Source organism: Littorina saxatilis, linkage group LG4 (genome assembly GCF_037325665.1).
Source record: "Littorina saxatilis isolate snail1 linkage group LG4, US_GU_Lsax_2.0, whole genome shotgun sequence".
In the NCBI taxonomy this organism is placed as follows: Eukaryota; Metazoa; Mollusca; class Gastropoda; order Littorinimorpha; family Littorinidae; genus Littorina; species Littorina saxatilis.
This window is the reverse complement of record NC_090248.1, coordinates 51,678,987-51,699,272: the sequence shown is the minus strand read 5'-3', so window position 1 is coordinate 51,699,272 and position 20,286 is coordinate 51,678,987. Positions and strand designations below refer to the sequence as shown.

Genomic DNA, 20,286 nt, shown 5'->3' with positions numbered 1-20,286 from the left:
AGCGAAGAGGAACACACCTCGCTGGCTCACCTATTTTACACACCACAGACAACTACAGTGCTTTATTGTGGTCCACGTTGTCTTTGGTGTACGCATGGGATATACAGCTTACAACACTCGTGTTTTTTTTATATGGCTTGTATTTCAGTCAAGACCCTGCGGGAATATCATCGGGATTCACTCGCCAGAGGCTCGTGAATCCCTATGATATTCATCCGCTGGGTCTTGACTGAAATACAAGCCATATAAAAAACCACTCGTGTTGTAACCTATACTTATTTTGGTTGTATAGTATTGTTGTATTTGTCCGCTCAATTTGTATACATAGATTAACTGTCTGATTTGTTACCTTTTTTTGTTAAAGTTATATCTTTGTTTCAAAGCCCTCTGGGCCCAAAACAATAAAATACTTGACTTGACTTGACTTGACACACTGATATAGTACATGTACAATGGAACCCCCCTTTTAAGACCTCGAAAAATCTAAGAAAATTCAGGTCTTAAAAAGGAGGGAGTCTTAAAATGGGGGTACATTTACAGAGGTTATGAACACAACATCTTAGAAAACAGGGTCTTAAAAGTTAGGGAGGTAGTCTTAAATTGGAGGAGTCTTAAATTGGAGGAGTCTTAAAAGGGGGGGGTTCCACTGTGGTTGTTGCTTAGGCCCAAAAAATAATAGGTGTGGTTACGGTAACATAGCCAAAACAAATAGGGTAGGTAGGTAGGCAATCACTTTTTTTTTTTTTTACTTTTTTTTCTAATGTGTACAAATTAAACCTACTTGACAGGGAAATAAGTGTGCGACACGGGCGCTTTCGCTTTCATTGCGTTTTTTGCACTCGTTTTTTTTATTTTTTATTTTTTTATTTGACAAATGTAATAAAAAGTTATAGGATCGGCCCCTAAAAATAGGGTAGGTCGGGTTACCGTAACCACACCTATTATTTTTTTAGGCCTTAACGTTTCAGTGGAAGTCTAGTTTGTCACACGTGTTTCGTCGTTGACGGTTTTCTTGCGTCATCAACTTCAGTTTCGACAGTCTCTTGCCAAAACTGACGGCTTTACTGTCAAGATTTAGAATGGCATTAACTTGCAGTTATGTTCATGGCAATGCACTGAGTGTCAAAACAAGCTTTACATCAATTAATTTTGTCTGAAAGCATGCTGTTTGTTTTTCCTGCTGTTTTATGAAACGCAAGGGCGGGGATGTAGCTCAGTCGGTAGCGCGCTGGATTTGTATCCAGTTGGCCGCTGTCAGCGCAGGTTCGATCCCCACGTTCGGCGAGAGATTTATTTCTCAGAGTCAATTGTGTGTGCAGACTCTCCTCGGTGTCCGAACACCCCCGTGTGTACACGCAAGCACAAGACCAAGTGCGCACGAAAAAGATCCTGTAATCCATGTCAGAGTTCGGTGGGTTATAGAAACACGAAAATACCCAGCATGCTTCCTCCGAAAGCGGCGTATGGCTGCCTAAATGGCGGGGTAAAAACGGTCATACACGTAAAAGCCGTGGAAGTTTCAGCCCATGAACGAACAAACAAACAATGAAACGCAAAATGAATATGGGCGCACGCTTTGCAGTATCGTTTCGAAGACGCAGAGTGGTGTGTTTACACTACTGTAAGCAGGCCCGTCATCTTGTTAAAAAAGATGTAGGTTTTCATTTGTTCTCGGTTGCTTGTGTGCATAATAAAGATGTTTTGCTACCATTTGCTTCTGTTCGCTGTACACGGTAATGCATCATCCTGTCAGATCCACGCGTTCCCAATGACGTATGCCCTACTGACTTTTTCCAGTAGCTCAATGTTGGAATGTAAAAAGGGAAAATTGAATGTAAGGTCTGTTTTGTTTTAAGAAGCGGCGAAGAACAAACAAGTCGCGTAAGGCGAAAATACAATATTTAGTCAAGTAGCTGTCGAACTCACAGAATGAAACTGAACGCAACGCAACGCAGCAAGACCGTATACTCGTAGCATCGTCACTCCACCGCCCGTGGCAAAGGCAGTGCACGTGGAATTGACAAGAAGAGCGGGGTATTCGTTGCGCTGAGAAGGATAGCACGCTTTTCTGTACCTCTCTTCGTTTTAACTTTCTGAGCGTGTTTTTAATCCAAACATATCATATCTATATATTTTTGGAATCAGGAACCGACAAGGAATAAGATGAAAGTGTTTTTAAATTGATTTCGAAAAAAAAAATTTGATAATAATTTTTATATATTTAGTTTTCAGAGCTTGTTTTTAATCCGAATATAACATATTTATATGTTTTTGGAATCAGCAAATGATGGAGAATAAGATAAACGTAAATTTGGATCGTTTTATAAATTTTTATTTTTTTTTACAATTTTCAGATTTTTAATGACCAAAGTCATTAATTAATTTTTAAGCCACCAAGCTGAAATGCAATACCGAACCCCGGGCTTCGTCGAAGAGTACTTGACCAAAATTTCAACCAATTTGGTTGAAAAATGAGGGCGTGACAGTGCCGCCTCAACTTTCACGAAAAGCCGGATATGACGTCATCAAAGACATTTATCAAAAAAATGAAAAAAACGTTCGGGGATTTCATACCCAGGAACTCTCATGTCAAATTTCATAAAGATCGGTCCAGTAGTTTAGTCTGAATCGCTCTACACACACACACGCACGCACACACACACACACACACACACACGCACGCACATACACCACGACCCTCGTCTCGATTCCCCCTCGATGTTAAAATATTTAGTCAAAACTTGACTAAATATAAAAAGAGAATAAGAGGGGGTGGGTCTGTGAAGTGTCTAGACCAACAGGATACTTCAGAAACAAAATCCCATGTCATGTTAGGGGTGTGTTGTGCGAGCATAGAGAATGGAATTTAAAAGCGCGATAGTCAGTGATTCCGTTAGCCTATATGCCCAGGTTGTCTAGCGCACGAACAAGATGAGAGGGTAAAAGGGAATGATGGCAGTGCAAGACATAGCAAAATGTCTGGTACGTATTATTAGACTATACCGTGAAAACGCAGGATCATAAGAAAATTGCATATCTGGTTTCTTGAAGTTTTGAGACTAACTAGCAAACTAACCAACCAACCAACCAACCAACCAACCAACCAACCAACTAACACTAACTAACAATCGAGAGATAGGAGGAAGCGTCTCACAGTCACAGTAGCAATGATGACACACAGAAGGAAGAAAACAGGGACCGGGAAACAAGAGCGGTAACTGCCTGACACCAACTAGTCTACTTGTGACTGATGTAGGTATAAGTGAAAAGTGAAAGGCGGCGTTTTCAGTTGTCACCTTACAAATTAGTTTTCTGTCAAACTTGACAACTGTTTCACGAATAACTTTAACACTGTACTTCCTCAAATAAAGGTAGAGAGTTGTTTGAATTTTGTAACAAGTAGCTAAAATAAGTCAAAGTCTCAGATTCAGAGACGTCGACACAATTTATTAAGTGCGTTCATTTATTTCATTTCGCTGTGTGTACGAGTGCGCGCGCGCGCGCGTGTGTGTGTGTGTGTGTGTGTGTGTGTGTGTGTGTGTGTGTGTGTGTACGTGCATCTGTGTGTGCAGGCATACGTGCGTGCGTGTGTATGCATGTATGTCTTTATACGTGCGTGTGTGTCCTGTTTTTACATAAATTTGAGCATCTGTGCGTTTGTCCGTCTATAGTTGAAGTCCAAAATACATAGGAATTGTCAATTTCTTCCGTAGGTCGTATTGCATCTAATCTGTGACTCAGAGGAGAACATAGAGATAGACATAGACATAGACTCGTATCAAACAACAGTGCACGCTGCAGAAACTCAGACCTCAGGACAAACAGATACATGTTGTCAGCTTATTCACACCAAACGTGCTGCTCTTTTCACCTTCTGCAATACATAACTGAGAACACAATCGAAGAAAAGAAAAGCTCGCGCGTCCTTAACACCCTGTGACTAACGGGAGGATACGACCGACATAAACACCGTTTTGGGGACATGTTTACTCAAAGAACAACGAAACCCTTTGACGTGATCCGTTGGTAGATGTACAGACCTATTTTTTTTAGTATGAGGTTATGGGTGTAAGTTGTTTCCTGGTACATGGTGCACCTGTTTACGTCGACAGTTATGTAAATTGAAAACAAAAGCAGGGAACAATCCACTCACTGTCAGTGTTTTCTTTGATGAATATTTATGACAAGAGTGACTAAGGATTGATGGGGAGGAGGAGCTGTGAAGACGAGAGTGAGGGGGGTCTGGGCATCAGACAGGCACACAGCGAGACAGAGACATGCAGAAAGACAGTCAGAGGGACGGGTGCAAGAAAGTAAGTCAAACAAAAAACTGTAACGAGTGCCCACATATTTTGGATGTCATGGAACACTTTTTCTATGAGTGTCCCTGAATTAGAAGGTTTTGGACTTATATTGAAAAAATGTTGAACAGTCTGACAGGTCGGGCTTTCTTATTGTCTATTACAGATGTATTATTCGGAATCGAAATATGTCAGGAATCAGCGTTAATTAACCGTGTTTTATTGATAGCAAAAATGTGCATTAGCAAAGTTAAGAAAACTAAATCGCATATTCCATTGGAAATTGTATTTCAACAAGAACTTGCGCTACGAAAGGTGTATCCCCATTGTCCTTAGTTAGATTGTTGTTGAATTAAAAAGTAATTTAATGGAAATGTAACCTGTAATGCAAAAGAAAACAAAATTAAAATTTCATTGAGAAAAAAAAAGAAAAAAAGACCAATGAAGAAGGATATGCTCACCGCCCAAAAAGAAAGAAAAAAAAAAGAAAAAAAAAAGAAAAGAAAAAAAAGACGAAAGAGGCAAAAAAGATGGGTTGAAGCAACCTTGCATGCAACTGAGGTCAAAAAAAAAAAAAAAAAAAAAAAAAAAAGACAGACAAGCAGAGAGAGAGATGATGATGATGATGGAACTTTATTTTTCAAGGATAGAGGTTTAAGGCGACGCCTTTTCTTACAACCGGTCCTTACTTCTAATACAAATGTCTAATAAATGATAAACAAGTAAAGCAACATGACAAATAAACAAATTAAACGAACGACCCAGCAAACAATCGACAAGTAAGCAAACAAGCAAATAAACACAAACAACTAAACAAGTCGCGTAAGGCGAAATAACAACATTTAGTCAAGCTGTCGATCGAACTCACAGAATGAAACTGAACGCACTGCTTTTTTTCACCAAGACCACATACTCGTAGTTATGTCAGTCCACCGCTCGTGTCAAAGGCAGTGAAATCGACAAGCCATGCAGAATAGTGCGGTAGTGGTCAGCTGAGTAGGATAACACGCTTTTCTGTATGTCTATTCTTTTTAGTTTACTGAGTTTGTTTTTAATCCAAACATATCAACTATCTATATATATGTAGCCGTGTGGCGATTTCATGTACTGTTGTCCCTCTCTTTTACTCCCTGTCTATTATCTTCCCCTGACCCAAGTTGTGTCTCCCGCTAGGATTATTGTGTGTTGTAGCTAATTGTAGGTGTGTATGGAGGCTGGTTTCTTATTGGTTGATTGTTTGAACGGGTGCGCGCGTGAGTCAGAATAATAGCGTGGGCTAGAAGAGTTCCCGGTGTGATTTCGAAGTGTGAAGACGTGTCAGTGTGCGTATCTTGGATTGTGATGTTTTAGTTGTAGTTGAACGATGTTTGTGTTTCTGTAATAATCAATGCAAGTAGTGTAGTTTGGGCCATTATAACTGTATTTTGGCGAAGGAGTGATTCGAGGATTGTTTAGAGAGACTTTGTGTGTGTGTTCAGTTGAACAAACGTTTTAGAGCTGGGTTTATATCAGCGAAGTGACTTTCGACCGGGATCGTAATTCAAGTTCCGACGAGTTGTGTGCGGCTGTATATTGAGGAAGGAACTACACTGCTTTCTGTTGTCTGCTTTCTGGTGTACGTTAATTAAAAGTCACGTTATCGCAACATCTGTCTTGGCGTCTCATTTATGCTTCCTGGCCTATTTCCCCCCTTCCACTCCACCCTATCACTTATATATACGACTTGTGTGTGTGTGTGTGTGTGTGTGTGTGTGTGTGTGTGTGTGTTCGCGATGCACGGCCAAAGTTCTCGATGGATCTGCTTCAAATTTGGTGGGCATATTCAGGTAGACCCCGGACACAACCTGGTCGATGAGAATTTTCAACACGTGCTCTCAGCGCGCAGCGCTGAACCGATTTTGGGTTTTCTGTTCATCTTCCCAGATCCATTCCCAGTAACTCTTCCTTATCTTCTCCAGTGTTTTGCGTTTATCTCCCTTCCTTCGTGTGGCGTCAATCCATATTCCCGTTACTATTTTTAGAAGGTCACTGTCCACAACGCTTTCATCCCGGCGAAGCCGGATATTCCCGTTACTATTTTTAGAAGGTCACTGTCCACAACGCTTTCATTCCGGCGAAGCCGGGTATTCCTCTACTTCTTCCCGGCGAAGCCGGGTATTCGGCTCTACTTCTTCCCGGCGAAGCCGGGTATCATTCGGCTCTACTTCTTCCCGGCCCGGCGAAGCGGGTATTCATTCTAGTATCTATATATTTTTGGAATCAGGAACCGACAAGGAATAAGATGAAACTTAAAATGTTTTTAAATCGATTTCGGAAAGAGAGAGAGAGAGAGAGAGAGAGAGAGAGAGAGAGAGAGAGAGAGAGAGAGAGAGAGAGAGAGAGAGAGAATTGAATTGAATTGAATTGAAATTTATTTAATTACACCTGCAATAAGAGAGAGAGACAGACAGACAGACAGACAAAGAGACGGAGAGAGAAAGAAACAGAGAAAAAGACAGAGACGGAGACAGAGAGACTGACAGCAACATAGAAGCAGAGAGACAGACAACGGCAGACAGACAGAGACAGATACACAGAGGTAGAGGGAGACAGAGAGGCGGAAAGGAATGAATCATGGTGGGTCCAAAGGGGCAACCGCAGTGACCTAATTAAGCCCTTTAATACCTCATACGCGTTTTGTGCTCCCCTTCATCTTTCACCCCCTCCCTCCACCTCTGTACCTTCCACCCTCCACCCCACCCCCTATGTCTCATTCCCAACCCTCACTCATCCACACACCCACACTGTATTCGTCTTCGTTCTGATTTATATTTTCAAAGTTAAACAGTGTGCTATCTAAGAAGCCATTTAACGGGAAAGTTTTCGGGCGAATTGGACCTTAAAAAGTTCAAGGCACATTCGCCGTGCTGTAATTTAGACACACCCGCAATGATTAGCTCCAAAGCGGTCCGTAACTATGCTTTTTAATGAAACACATTGTATTCATGACTTCCGTTTGTCGTCACATCTTATTCAGTGGTGGTGGGTATATTCATTCGCCTCGACAGATGAAAATGGTGGGAATTAACTTAAGGAAATCAAATCTGAAATCTAGCCAGCACACGCTCATTCCATGCTGTACGGGATTAAAACACACGACACAAAGTAAATAAACACACTGTTCATTGGAGAATATATACCGTCTCGAAAGACTACCCAACACAGCATTTAGATTTGAATACAGAAAATGTTCAAAGATCAATTCTAAGTGTTATGAGTAGTTTTATAAAATAATTAAATAGAAAGATAAGAAAGGAGACGAGGATCATGTTTAAATATAATTTAGAAATGTGTTAAATATGGGCTAATTGTACGTTTTATTGTGCCTTCCTGTTGTTTTTTTATTTTTTTATTTTGAAGATGCATATAGCAGGTTATAACTTATAGCATGTATGTCTGATGTTATTTGATGTTGATGTCTGATGTGACGCGGTCCCTCGACCCGGTCAGTTTATGTGTAACCTGCCCTGACACAGAGAAATGAAGTCAAGACTCCGTCCACTAGGTCAAGCTGAACGGCCCAGGAAATACTGACCCTTCAGTTTAGCCCCTCGTGAATCATCCGATGCTAAGAATCCTGCAAATCTGAGGAATGAAGGCTTCTGGGTAGAAGCACTTTGGGTCAGCCTTCATTCCTCAGATCTTTAGCTGACCGTTGTAAATTCTCCCGCTGGACGACGGTTAGGCTTGGGTTTGTTGCCAAAGACTAGTGCTGGAAACTTTGCAGAGAATTCGTTATATATGGTGTTTGGTCTTTTGTCCCTGGAAAGAAAAGCGTGCAGTCGCAAATATTACAGATGTTTTGAACTTATGCTTTACCAAAAGTGCTTGCAAATACTTCAAATCGCTACCAGTTACATTGCACCAAAAGCAGTCATTCCGACTCCAAACTAAATAATTTGTTGAATTAAAAGCGTTATTGCCAGCGAATTGCCTTAAAGGCACACTCCTTCCTGTGACAACAGTTTTGCAAACTATCTCAGATCTGGTCAGGCTTTAACAGAGGATAAGACCATCCCTCCACTTGGTCACATACCAAAGATGAACAGCCTGGGTGCTGTCAATGAGTATTGGGAATTTTTGTATGAATTTATTTATAAGAAATTAATTCATAAAAAAAATTACCATCAACCACATACAGTAGTCATGCAGGTTGCTGATCTTTGGCATGTATCCAAGTTGAGGGATAGCTAATAGCCGTATCCCATGTTAAGCCTTGCCCAGATCTGAGATGGGGAGCAGAGGTGTTTACACAGGAAGGAGTGTGCCTTTAAAGGGGCAGTGCAGGAGTGATAGCATTCTTGAAGCAACGATTTGTCTTTTTTTGGCTCACGTAAGTGTAGCCTATGCGATCGTAACTTTGTCTGTCTGTGCGTTTGTGCGTGTGTGTGTTTGTTTGTTTGTGCGTGTGTATGTCTGTGGTAGAAACTTTAACATTTTGTCATTTGAAGACGTCACATTATGACGTAAGAGGGTTAGACGTCACGCGAAGGAATTACTGAAAGTCTCGGTCATTGTTATTTTGAGCGGGCCGAGACCAGTTGGCAGTCGTGTCCCTGTAAGTAGGCTACATGCAGACAGACAGATCTAGATCTAGTGTCTCGCTTTCTTGCACAGTGTCACCTATGCTTACTGTGTATGTGTGACGGAGTGATTGAGTTTGTGTTACTGTTTGTCGATTTCTTACGTGAGCCTTGAAGGCTTCGCCTCTTGTTTCACAGATTATGATACAAAAGCTTTACACTGCTATTTCATAGATACCAACGCATACCTTTAGTGTTGCCAGCAAAACGAAACTTTATGCGGTTTGTCAGTTCGCAACTCCCGCCAAATTGTAATTAACATTCAGTCCCGGGATCACGTTCTCTGTGGGGCTCAAGGCTGTGTGCGGTATGCCAAAATGGACCCGCATACCATCTTTTACAATTTTCCTACGTAATCAAACACAATGTCTTGTCGCAAAGTACCCCCAAAAAGACAGAATTCTCCCTCTCACCGAAACTAATAGAATACCATGCAGGCTTTTGACGTAATTAGTTCACGTGCGGGACCTGATGCCGGCGAGCCTGATCGAGGGCCATGCTTTTCTGCCCGGAGAATTCTCAAAATTATTTCCTATAAGATTTGCAGTTTTTGACTCCTTGCATGAAAGTCAATGAAACTTGGTATTCTTTCAAACGAAAAGCGTGACTGAAAGCCCTAAGGGACCTGGATGTGGCAAGTTGAGTAACTTTAAAGTGTTACCGTGTTATAAAGTATAGACAGTACCTGTGCTTGTGACAGTCCCCATGGAACATGCTGTCGCGCTAAGGCCTGGCGCTCATCTATGTAACTTCAGCAGGACACTGAGACGACGCACTGCAGATTTATCCCAGCCCGATACACGTTGCGTGAAAGGAAAACAGGCGAAGTCGTCATTATTCGTATCGCGGCATAAATAATAGGCAGTGCGTCGTCTGTGCCGCTGAAACTGCGAAGGTATATTCTGCCAAACCATGACAATCTGCTAACTCGGATTTTCCACAACGTCATGCCAGTATAGCCAACTTTTGTCCAGAACCTTGACTGGGACAATGAATGACACAACACAGACGGTGCTGTTACGGCAGTATGGCGTGCGGTCATCGCACTTTCATTCCATGTTTCACGCCTGGCTGTTGTTAAACAGAAGAACGAAGGCTTAAAGGCGACAGTGGCCGTCACAAATTGCTAATTTATTTGAGCCTTTAGTATGTAATTATCTCTTATAATTGCTACTTTATTTGAGCCTTTGGTATGTAATTATCTCTCGTAATTGCTCATTTATTTGAGCCTTGGGTATGTAATCATCTCTCATAATTGCTCATTTATTTGTGCCTTTGGTATGTAATTATCTCTCATAATTGCTCATTTATTTGAGCCTTGGGTATGTAATTATCTCTCATAATTGCTCATTTATTTGTGCCTTTGGTATGTAATTTTCTCTCATAATGTTTTGACGAACATGGAATTTCTTCTGATGACAGTTAAGCTCATAAGTGGAAGTTAAACGGACAGTTATGAAATGAGATTCGTTTTATTTCATCATACACGTTGCTTATCTATGTTAAACCGGTACCAAAAAAAGCATTTCTGCAGTATGCACTTCTCTGCATCTGTCGTACCTTCGCGAACAGCAGAGCAAAATATTTTGTAAAACAAAGTTGGCATTCAGAAACTCTTTGGTAGCTACGACAAAAGACAGGTGGAAATTGGCATTTAGATAATCTTCTTGTTCAATCATCATGAACATATTACTGGTAAAAAGCATTTCGCACATGACTAATACTAGACGGATTATCGAGTTGTCATCAGAAGAAGAATACTTTGCACTTAACAAACAGCACGGTACCTTTTTAAGTTTACATTCCAGACACTGAGTGTAGAAGCAAAGCATTCGAGTAATTTTTTTTGTAAATAATTTTTTTTTAGATTCACAAAAAAATGACGTTTCTTTCAAACCGAGAGAAGTAGAAGAGGGCAAGACAAGCAAGACTAACTGCGTGGTAAGACTGACGTCCCTTTGACAGAAGCAAGGGGCAGAAAATGTACTGGGTGTTGTATTACTTGTAGAGCAAGATGCAGGAAGACACTGTCTATCAAACTCAGATCTTTCTGATTGTAATTGAAATGGACGGTTGTCAACTTTGACTTTCCTTGATCTTGTTAGGTGTAGGCGCGCGCCTCAAGTTACTCAGGCTGTGTATATCAGGGGCGGATTAGGGGGGGGGGGGTTACAGGGGTTCCGGACCCCCCCCCCCCTGCCCCCCCCAGGCTGTCCCCACAAAAAGATTTAATACTAACTTTAAAAGAAATAATGAGTGGCTTCTGACACCAGTTGATCATGTTTAAAATCAAGGATAAGCCATAGATTGTTCATAAAATAGCTAAAACGCTTCAGCTTTTGGGGGGGAGACCCCCCCAACGGGGCCTTGCCCATGTTCCCCGCAAGGGGTAAACCCCTCGACCCCAGATTGTAGCCCCCCTCTGGCTTAACTGCTCCGTCCGCCCCTGTATATAATGGTACACTTTTAGTCACTGTCTATTCACAGAAAAGAATCTGCCTACAAAGAGAGAGAGAGAGAGAGAGAGAGAGAGAGAGAGAGAGAGAGAGAGAGAGAGAGAGAGAGAGAGAGAGAGAGATAGGTGAGGGAGGGGAGGGAGGCGAGGGAGAGAGAGAGAGAGTGAGAGAGAGGGGGAGGGAGAGAGAGAGTGAGAGAGAGGGGGAGGGAGAGAGAGAACGAGAGAGAGAGAGGGAGGGAGAGAGAGAGAAAGAGAGAGAGAAAGAGAGAGAGAGAGAGAGAGAGAGAGAGAGAGAGAGAGAGAGAGAGAGAGAGAGAGGGGGGTGCCTTGTGCTAGTAAAAACAACACAACACAGCACAACACAACACAGCACGGCACAACACAACACAACACAACACGATATAACACGATATAACACAACACAAGAGGAGAGGAAGCTTAGTTTGTAACGTGGATATAATTAAAATTTAAACCCTCCAGAATGTCTCTGAACTGACAGCCGCAGTCGCAGCAGCGATGCTGTCAAAAACAAAAAGGACGTTTATTAGGACGTGACTGGTGAGAAGATGTTCCTCTTAGCGGATTAACTGTCGTATGTTGTTGATTGTCTTCCTGCTTTTTCTGTCACTTTTCATCAAATTGTCATATTTACCTTTCTTCTCTGTCTCTTTGTGTGGCCAAGGTAGAAAATATTCGTTCAAAAATGTCGAAGTACGACTGCGTACTTCCGTGAAAATGTGAACGATTGGTTTTTTTTTAAGGAAGGATAGTGCGATTTTGGAGGGTTTAAATTTTAATTATATCCACGTTACAAACTTAGCTTCCTCTTTTGTTGTTTTGTGAACGATACTTTTTTTTAAGGAAGTAGTGCCTGTGTGGGGGGAATGATTAAATTCACACAGGGCTAAGAAGGAAAACTATCGATTTTATACAAGGATGGTCGGGCTTGTACGGGGTATGTGGTATTTTATGTATTGCTTACAATCGCTAATATAACTTCCTCTTTGCTGTTTAGTTTTTCTACCCTAGCTACGCCAACAACACAAAATGTTGGTTTAGGGGGGGGGGGGGGGGGGGGGGAAGGGATAGCTTTGTGGCTTGGAGCAAAGAGCTTCCTCGAGGAGTAACTCGAGGTCATGTTGAAAAACAATGTTTTTGTTTTTCCCGGAGCTTGACATTATCACGGGGCAATGTCGCAACCTCTTCTTTGTGTTCATACCTGTTAAAGACTCAAAACTATGTTAATAGGCACCATTTATCATTTGTCAGACTAACTGCTTTCGCCTTCCTCAATTAGAATTTCTCTCGTTAGAATTCATAAAGTGTAGCTCGTGTTTCTTTTCTTAAACCGAAAAGTATATCACGAACACAATGAAGGGATTTGGTATGCGATGATGACAGTACGTATAGGTACTTGAAAAATCTTTTTTTTACATCGGTCAAATTTTGACTAAATGTTTTAACATGGTTTTTAAACTGAATCCATGTAAAGATGAGAAGGCAGGCCAATCAAACACATAAACAAACAAGCACCAAAAAAACAAACACAAACGGATTTAGATTATTTTTTCTAAAGTCCAAATAATACTTTCTTCTCGATTCGGGACGACTTAGCCACCTCGCTTTGAGTTTGTTCGTTTATCAGACGCTCAGTTAATAAATTAGTGAGGTAGCTTACACTCCATTGTTTTCACATTGGTGGCACGTAAGTAGTTGTCTTTGGGGTTTGGTTTAACTTTTTGATCGCAAACGGAAAATAAAAGAAATGTAACGGCCCTGACTGACCCATTTGGTTGTTGACTCCCCTGAGCAATCAGGGGGGTCTTTGTAATGAGAATTGTCCATACGACGAAAAAATTAACATGTGTTTTTTTCTAGGATGTTATTTCAGTTAGAGCTTTGAAACTTCACACGTTTCTAAGGTTTGGTGGTCTCCAGGGGTGACTGTGATCACTGATGTTATTGACCTTCGTCAAATGTCAAGGTCACGGCGGGGTCAAGTGGCGATGAAAGAAAGAAAAACAAAACAATGTCAGTTTCCTAGAAGGTTTTGAATCTAGAGCTTTAAAACGTTGCGGACTTTCAGGACCCGATGACCTCCAGACATGACTCAGGTCTGGTTGACCTCCGTCAAATTTCGTAGTCGCGATCGGGTCAAACTATGTAAAATGTTCTATTTCTTCAAAACTATTGAAGTCGTGACACTTTACACGCTTCCAGGGTTTCCAAGGTTTGCTGACTTCTGGACATGACCTAATTTTGGTTGAACCTGGTCATATGTCATGGTCATGGTGAGGTCAAGTTCAACAAGAGAAAAACGTATAATTTTCTTTAACAATCATGAAGCTAGAGCAACAGATAATTGGTTTCTGATTCACATTTATGTACACGAAGTTAAATCGTAAAAGTGAAGCTGTCAGTCAGTCTACTTCAAACGTAACTTCAAAAGCAGTCTGCCCAAATTCCAACTTTCTAAAACCTAATCACAAATTACACAAACATGTTTAGTAATACCCAAGACTGATAATCTGTGTAGCTTAAACTTGAATTTTCTTCAGTTTGGTTAAAGCGATGAAACTGTATATTTAGTGCTTGAACTCCGTTGCAAACTTGCATTAATTATGCCCAGCACTGAGACATTATTAAAGCAACAAACACAACAAGCTTAATTTTTTTTTAATCTATTTCTTTTATCAAGCACGCCCATGCAGTAAAGGCTACAGGAAGAAAAAAAAGATTCTGCAGCAAGGGAGAGAACAGAAGCCAAGGTGACAGTGACGGTATGGAAGATTCACTCGCTAAATCAAGTCTGTCAGAACTTGGTGGCAGCTCTGCCGCGGCCCCCGGCCCCCCTTGTTTGTTGCCCCCTCCATACATCCCCCCGTGTGACAACTGCTTTTCCTCCCTAGTCTAATGGGGCGCAACGTGACAGTTGACCAAGACAGTCACGGCTGTGGTGGTTCAGTGGTCAGAACAACCGGGGGATTTTTCGGCCGGATTGCATCAGAGCGGCGTTCGAGTAAAGGCGATGTCAGACGCGAAACACAAAAAGTCAATCTCAAAACGTCGGGGAAACTACTGAATTGAGAGCGGGGATGTCACAGAACGCACAGATTTTCCGAAACGCGTTTTGGGGGATGTCACCCAGGAAACACGCTGTTTTGTGTTTGTTTTGCAAGAAAACACTGTTTTGTGTTTTGCGTCTGACATGGCCTTAACATGATAATCTGTTTCCAAAAAAACCCAGATGTACAGTGCAACCCCCCTTTTAAGACCCCTCGATTGAAGACTCTCTCCTTTTTTGAGACCTTGCTTTTGTAGATTTTCTGTTCCAGTCCCAAGTAAATGTACATTCATTTTAAGACTCTTCTTTTTAAGACCCGATTTTCTCAGATTTTTGAGATCTTAAAAAGGGGGGGGGGGGGTAATAGTAACATGGGAAAAATGTTCTCTGCTGATGAGTATACATGCTTAATTGTCAACCTTTAGAACAGTTGATGTACAGAATTGTGCAAAGCTCTAGTGTGTTTTGGCATTCACCGTGATATCCTGAACCCCCTCCTTCCCCCCTCACCCCCACACACCCACACCTTAGCTTCTATACAAGCACAGAATCAGTAAATGGATGGCCATTACAAGTGCTTAGTCTATGTTTATTTCAATTTTGTTGTTGCAGTTGTGATTAAAAAATTGTTTTGTAGTTTGCTCCCTGTTGTTGTGATCAATTTTATAGTTTTGCTCCCTGTGGTTATTCAGAAAAAGAAGTGATTTTTATTCACAACAGGTTTTTGTATGTTGCACTGCCAATAGAACTTTTCCAAACTTTTTCTCGCTGATCCAACACGTTTGAGAAACACAACAATGGAGTACCGGCGCTGGCGTTATGGGCCAAAATTAATGCTCACCTAAGCCTTAAATTCAAAATGGGATTTAAGGCTTTTTCACCATACAAATGCCATAAGAGATGTTTATACTTACTCAAACCATACTCCATTTGCCTCCTATTCCCTCCCCTTGCGTGTAATTGACGTCATTTTGGGACGCTCTGGGTCAGGTTGGCTGTGTGTCGAAGTACGGAAATCCTGGCTTTGTTCCTGGAAAAACAATTGAGTTGGAGACTTCTTTTCACTTACAAGCTGCCGCCGAGAAAGAGAGTTAAGGAGACTACTCGGCTTCGCGACCAGTAATCCGGCTACAGTGGGTTTTCTTCCGTGCTTTCCCTGGGACGCTTGTCAGTTTTGTGGGCTTTTTATGTGTGTGTGAAAAGCTGTCTTTTCTTCTTCGTCGGCCTCTCCTTGTTAAGATTAAGCGCATATATAAAAAATAAATGAAAAAAATACACACGAGGTACTGTTGAGTGGCCCCAGTGCCGTTAGAGCTATTAGAGCAGTTGTTAAAAACAACGCTAATTATTTTTCTATTTTGGTTTCTGGGTGTTTTCCGTCTCCAGAGGTGCTATTTGATGGATTGTAAGGTTACACAGTGGTGTCGTTTGAGAACAGTGGAGTCATAGAATTAATGATTCATGTTACATTTATTCTACGTTTTTGCACCAGCGAAAATGCGTGTTAGCTAGGGTTCTTGTCAAGGTGTTAAGAGAAAGCTTAGCACGCTATTTCCTGTGCAGTTTATTCTTGCAATGAAAATAAAAACATTTTTCTCTTATTTCTGCAGACGTTGCATGCACGCATTCGCTTCGTTCTTGTGAAATTCAGTTGTTAATTTAATTCTCTGTGGTTTTCAAAGGTGTCAAGCAGCTGTTTTAAAAGGAATTACCCTGCAGAGTTGGAGTATTTGTATACGGTAACAACGACGAGTCCTTGTTTGCTATTTCAAGGGAAAACACTTGCAACGTGTGACACAAATATGTCAAGTTTGTTTAGTGCATTTTGGAGTTTGCTGAGTGCATTTTGGAGTTTGCTGAGTGCATTTTGGAGTCTGTGGGACGTTTAGTGTTGTGCAACAGTGCCGTTCGTATTTGCGCGAAGATAAGCGGGATGGAAACTCATATCTTGTTTATGTTAAACAAAATAATGGATGCCTATGCTACTAACTTTAAGCATTAGCCTATATTCTCGAGAGAGATAAGTTCAGGATTCCAAAAACAATGTGATAATCCAACAGGGTTTGAATTTCATTTGTCAAATTTGAAACCATGAATGTAAATAAATAAATAAATAAATAAGCATAGTTATGAGCACTAGTGTCATTGCGGACATCCAAATATATAAAATAAAGAGTGATATTTTAATTATAAACTTGTTTTAGGAATCATTTTGAAACATCAGGTACCTGCATTTTACAAGAAATTTCGAAAAGCTTCACAGATACCTGTGTCTTCTTCAGAAGGTCTTTCACGCCGGTGATCACTTGTACGAATTATTTCAGTCAGTATGTGTGTTTTCCATGATAAGATTAAATATTTTCTTACGTATAGGTCTGATTGTTCTGTTACTCGTTATGTTTTTTAAGTTTGCGTCACAACATGCTGGATTCTCAGTGATTCATGGTTTAACTTTTGCTCCCAAATATCAGTATTCCAGTGTGCGTAGACGACACTTCCGTGACATGTGCATAGCCCAGCTCACCGGTGCGGATAAGAATTTCCCTGCATCTGGATAAAACATTTCAGTGATCTGGTGAAAGACATTTTAGTGGCATCTGAACTGCAACTCCAGTCTTGCAGCTCGGAACAGCCCTTGTGGCCCAAAACGTTTGAAAACTACAAGTTGATAAAACAACAACAACAACATCTAACACGACCGAAATCCTCACTTGGAGGCTCAGCTGATCAAAATGGCGGACCGGCCTACGTCACGACCGAGCAGCTACATCCAGACAGGGGGGTCACGACGGAACAGTCTCAACCGGAGTCGTGACTCTACGCCAGGGTCCAGGCGCAACAGCTTCACCCGTCAGGCGTCCAGGGACAGCTTCGGGGAGTTCAGGCCCACGCTCAGCAGAACCTCGTCCAGGTCCAGCTTCCGTCGTCTTCTGGCTAAAACGGGTAAGGCGACCTTTTATGGTCCAAGTTTTCCGTCGTCTTCTGGCTAAAACGGGTAACTGACGACCTTTCGTGGCCCAAGTTTTCCTTTTCCGTCGTCCTCTGGCTTAAACGGGTATGACGACCTTTTGTGGCCCAAGTTTTCCTTTTCCGTCGTCTTCTGGCTTAAACGGGTATGACGACCTTTTGTGGCCCAAGTTTTCCTTTTCCGTCGTCCTCTGGCTTAAACGGGTAAGGCGACCTTTTGTGGCCCAAGTTTTCCTTTTCCGTCGTCTTCTGGCTTAAACGGGTATGACGACCTTTTGTGGCCCAAGTTTTCCTTTTCCGTCGTCTTCTGGCTTAAACGGGTAAGGCGACCTTTTGTGGCCCAAGTTTCGAGGGCCCGTTTGTCAATAGCCTGGTTGTCTTTTGAGTCACATTGGGTAAGAAGAACTGTTTGTGGTCCAAGTTTTCCGTCGTCTTCTGGCTAAAACGGGTTAAAAGCGACCTTTTGTGGTCCGCTTGTCAATATCCTGGTGTCAGCAATGGTCTTTTGAAAAGAATGGGTTGGGAGGTCTTTCCCAAAATTGTCGTCGTCTTTGGGGAAGAAACGGAACATCTTTTGTACTGTCTTTCCATAAGAACTTGAGTCTTGCGTCGAAGCAGGCTTGAACTATAGTCATCGGTGACGTTCACAAAATCGTTATGGACATCCTGCATCCCTTCTATGAGGGCCCCAAAGGGGGGGTATCATCACGATCACGGGAAGGGAAATTTTAGCTTTCACGATCACAGTTACCTTGATTTTTGTTTTCACGATCACGAACACCAGTGGCAAATCACGGTCACGGTAAAAGTTGCATGTACGGAAAGCACGTGTCAAAGTAAACACAACCACACAGTAATTCGCTCCTCTGGATTTATTGTTTATTCAACACAAAGTGAGAACTGTTGCACTTTTTTATTATTATTATTTGAATTCCCTTTCATACACACATAGAAATACATATCATGATTTGTAATCAGTAACAAGAATGTTGTTTTCATTGTTCTCTCTCTCTCTCTCTCTCTCTCTCTCTCTCTCTCTCTCTCTCTCTCTCTCTCTCTCTCTCTTTTTCTCTCTCCCTCTCTCCACTCATGCACATTCAACTCCCACACCCTCACTCACACACATGAATATATACTTGCACAATTTCACATTTCCAGAGCTAAATCTTGTAAACCCATTTTCTCAAAAACTATTGGGTGGATTGAAATTAAAGTACATGTATGTGTGATGGGCTCTTTATTTTCAACTTTGCCATACACCATCGCCTGGTTTCATGGCCTTGAAAAACAAACAGGAATGCTACAGGCCAAAAATGGTTTTACCTGAAAGAAGCGAAGCAGGCGAGCCAACTAGGGGGGTCCGGGGGCATGCCCCCCCGAAATTTTTTTCAAAAAACGGTTAAAATCTGTGCAATCTGGTACATTCTGGGCATCATTTTCAGGGCTGTAATAGTGTTGTGATCTTGTTAAAAATCCCATTTTAGCCTCCCCCCACCACCATTCAACACACCTCCAAACTGGTGAAAACAACACTACTGTGCGCTGGCTTCATTGAGACCGGCGCCCGATTGCGTTGCGCGAAATTCACACGGATCGTTTTTGCGGAAATGTTTCAACTTCACCGGAATAAATTTGACTTTACTGGATTTTGAAAACGGCTTTATCGGATTTCCGGCAATTACCGGAAAAGTAGCATGCCTGACAAAATCCCCAACGAACATGACTTTGATCGTCTTTGACATGAGGATCAAGTGACCCAAACTGGCACGTCTCCCCGCCATTGTTTCTGAATTTAACCCATTGTTGATATTAAAGTTTACAGGCGCTAAAATAAATCCAAGCTTAATGCAAAGAAGCGACAATTAGAATCTATGCCAAGCGTGTCCACGTTGCTGGGATGAAAAACACATTTCTAGTTTCGGTTTTGGCTACACGCAGACTCGATCTCGAGCCAGTCGAGGTCACACTGAGCGAGTGACAGCCGGACGTGGCAATGTCGACAATGTCAATGATCTCACTCAAACTCAAAGATCTTGAACAAATGTCAAGATCTTTGCCTACATTCAGAACAGTCATAGAGCAACATAGATCAACATACCTTGATATTTCGTCTTCGGAAAGACCGACCCGTAGCCTGACCTTTCCATCAAGGAAGGCATTCTCGCCGCCTGCTTTGGTCTGGCTTAAATCCACAAAATATAACAGAAGTTCAATGACAGTACCGCTGCACGCCATTTTTGATCTTCGAATTCGAATTTGACTGAATGCACTCAAAACTTTTGCACGAAGCCCTTCCATTGGATGAAGTTTGGCAGACTTTTGCAATTTGCCTTCTGATTGGATCTTTTTTTGGTGTGATTGGTTCTTTTAAAGGGAAGCAATCGCTGTCAAAATCATATTTCTGAATGTGTTGTTGCTCCCTTCAATCGGGATTGACTCCTTGACGAATAGAGGATCATAGAGTGATACAGCTTTGAAAAATGTACGTTGAAAATAAAATGCTTTGCAATAATGCCCATCACGATCACGAAAACAAATGACGATCACGATCACGAGACTTGATTTTTTTGTCATCACGGATCACGGGCAAAGTCTCATCACGATCACAGAAATGGAAATTTCGGCAATCACGATCACAGAAAGGTCAAAGAACGCCAATCACGATCACGATTTTAAACCCTTTGGGGCCCTCTTCTATGGCTGAATTAATTTTTTTATATTTTTTTTTAGAGTTGAGACCGCAGACTGAGACGACTGACCTTCTTCGGTCGTTGTCTGAGGACAGCGGGTAAAAAGCGTTTTGGTACCTGCTCTTACCAGTCTGTTGTGAGCCCTGGTTGATAGTGTGTCTCCAGCGGCCACATGAGGTCAGAG

General features: G+C 41.8%; 1 protein-coding gene across 5 annotated transcripts in view; it reads left to right on the top strand.

Annotated features, from left to right (window-relative positions):
- Positions 1-20,286, top strand: part of LOC138965038 (prestin-like) — a 127,495-nt gene that overhangs the window by 37,961 nt on the left and 69,248 nt on the right. Inside the window, exons 1-2 of one of the 5 annotated variants that reach the window (XM_070337161.1) lie at positions 15,509-15,578; positions 16,917-17,388. The exons of the other annotated variants lie outside the window; for them this stretch is intronic. Coding sequence (XP_070193262.1) covers positions 17,178-17,388 — 211 coding nt within the window. The 5' untranslated portion in view covers positions 15,509-15,578; positions 16,917-17,177. Of the gene's footprint in view, positions 1-15,508; positions 15,579-16,916; positions 17,389-20,286 lie in introns of those variants that run through there. 5 annotated transcript variants of the gene reach the window in all.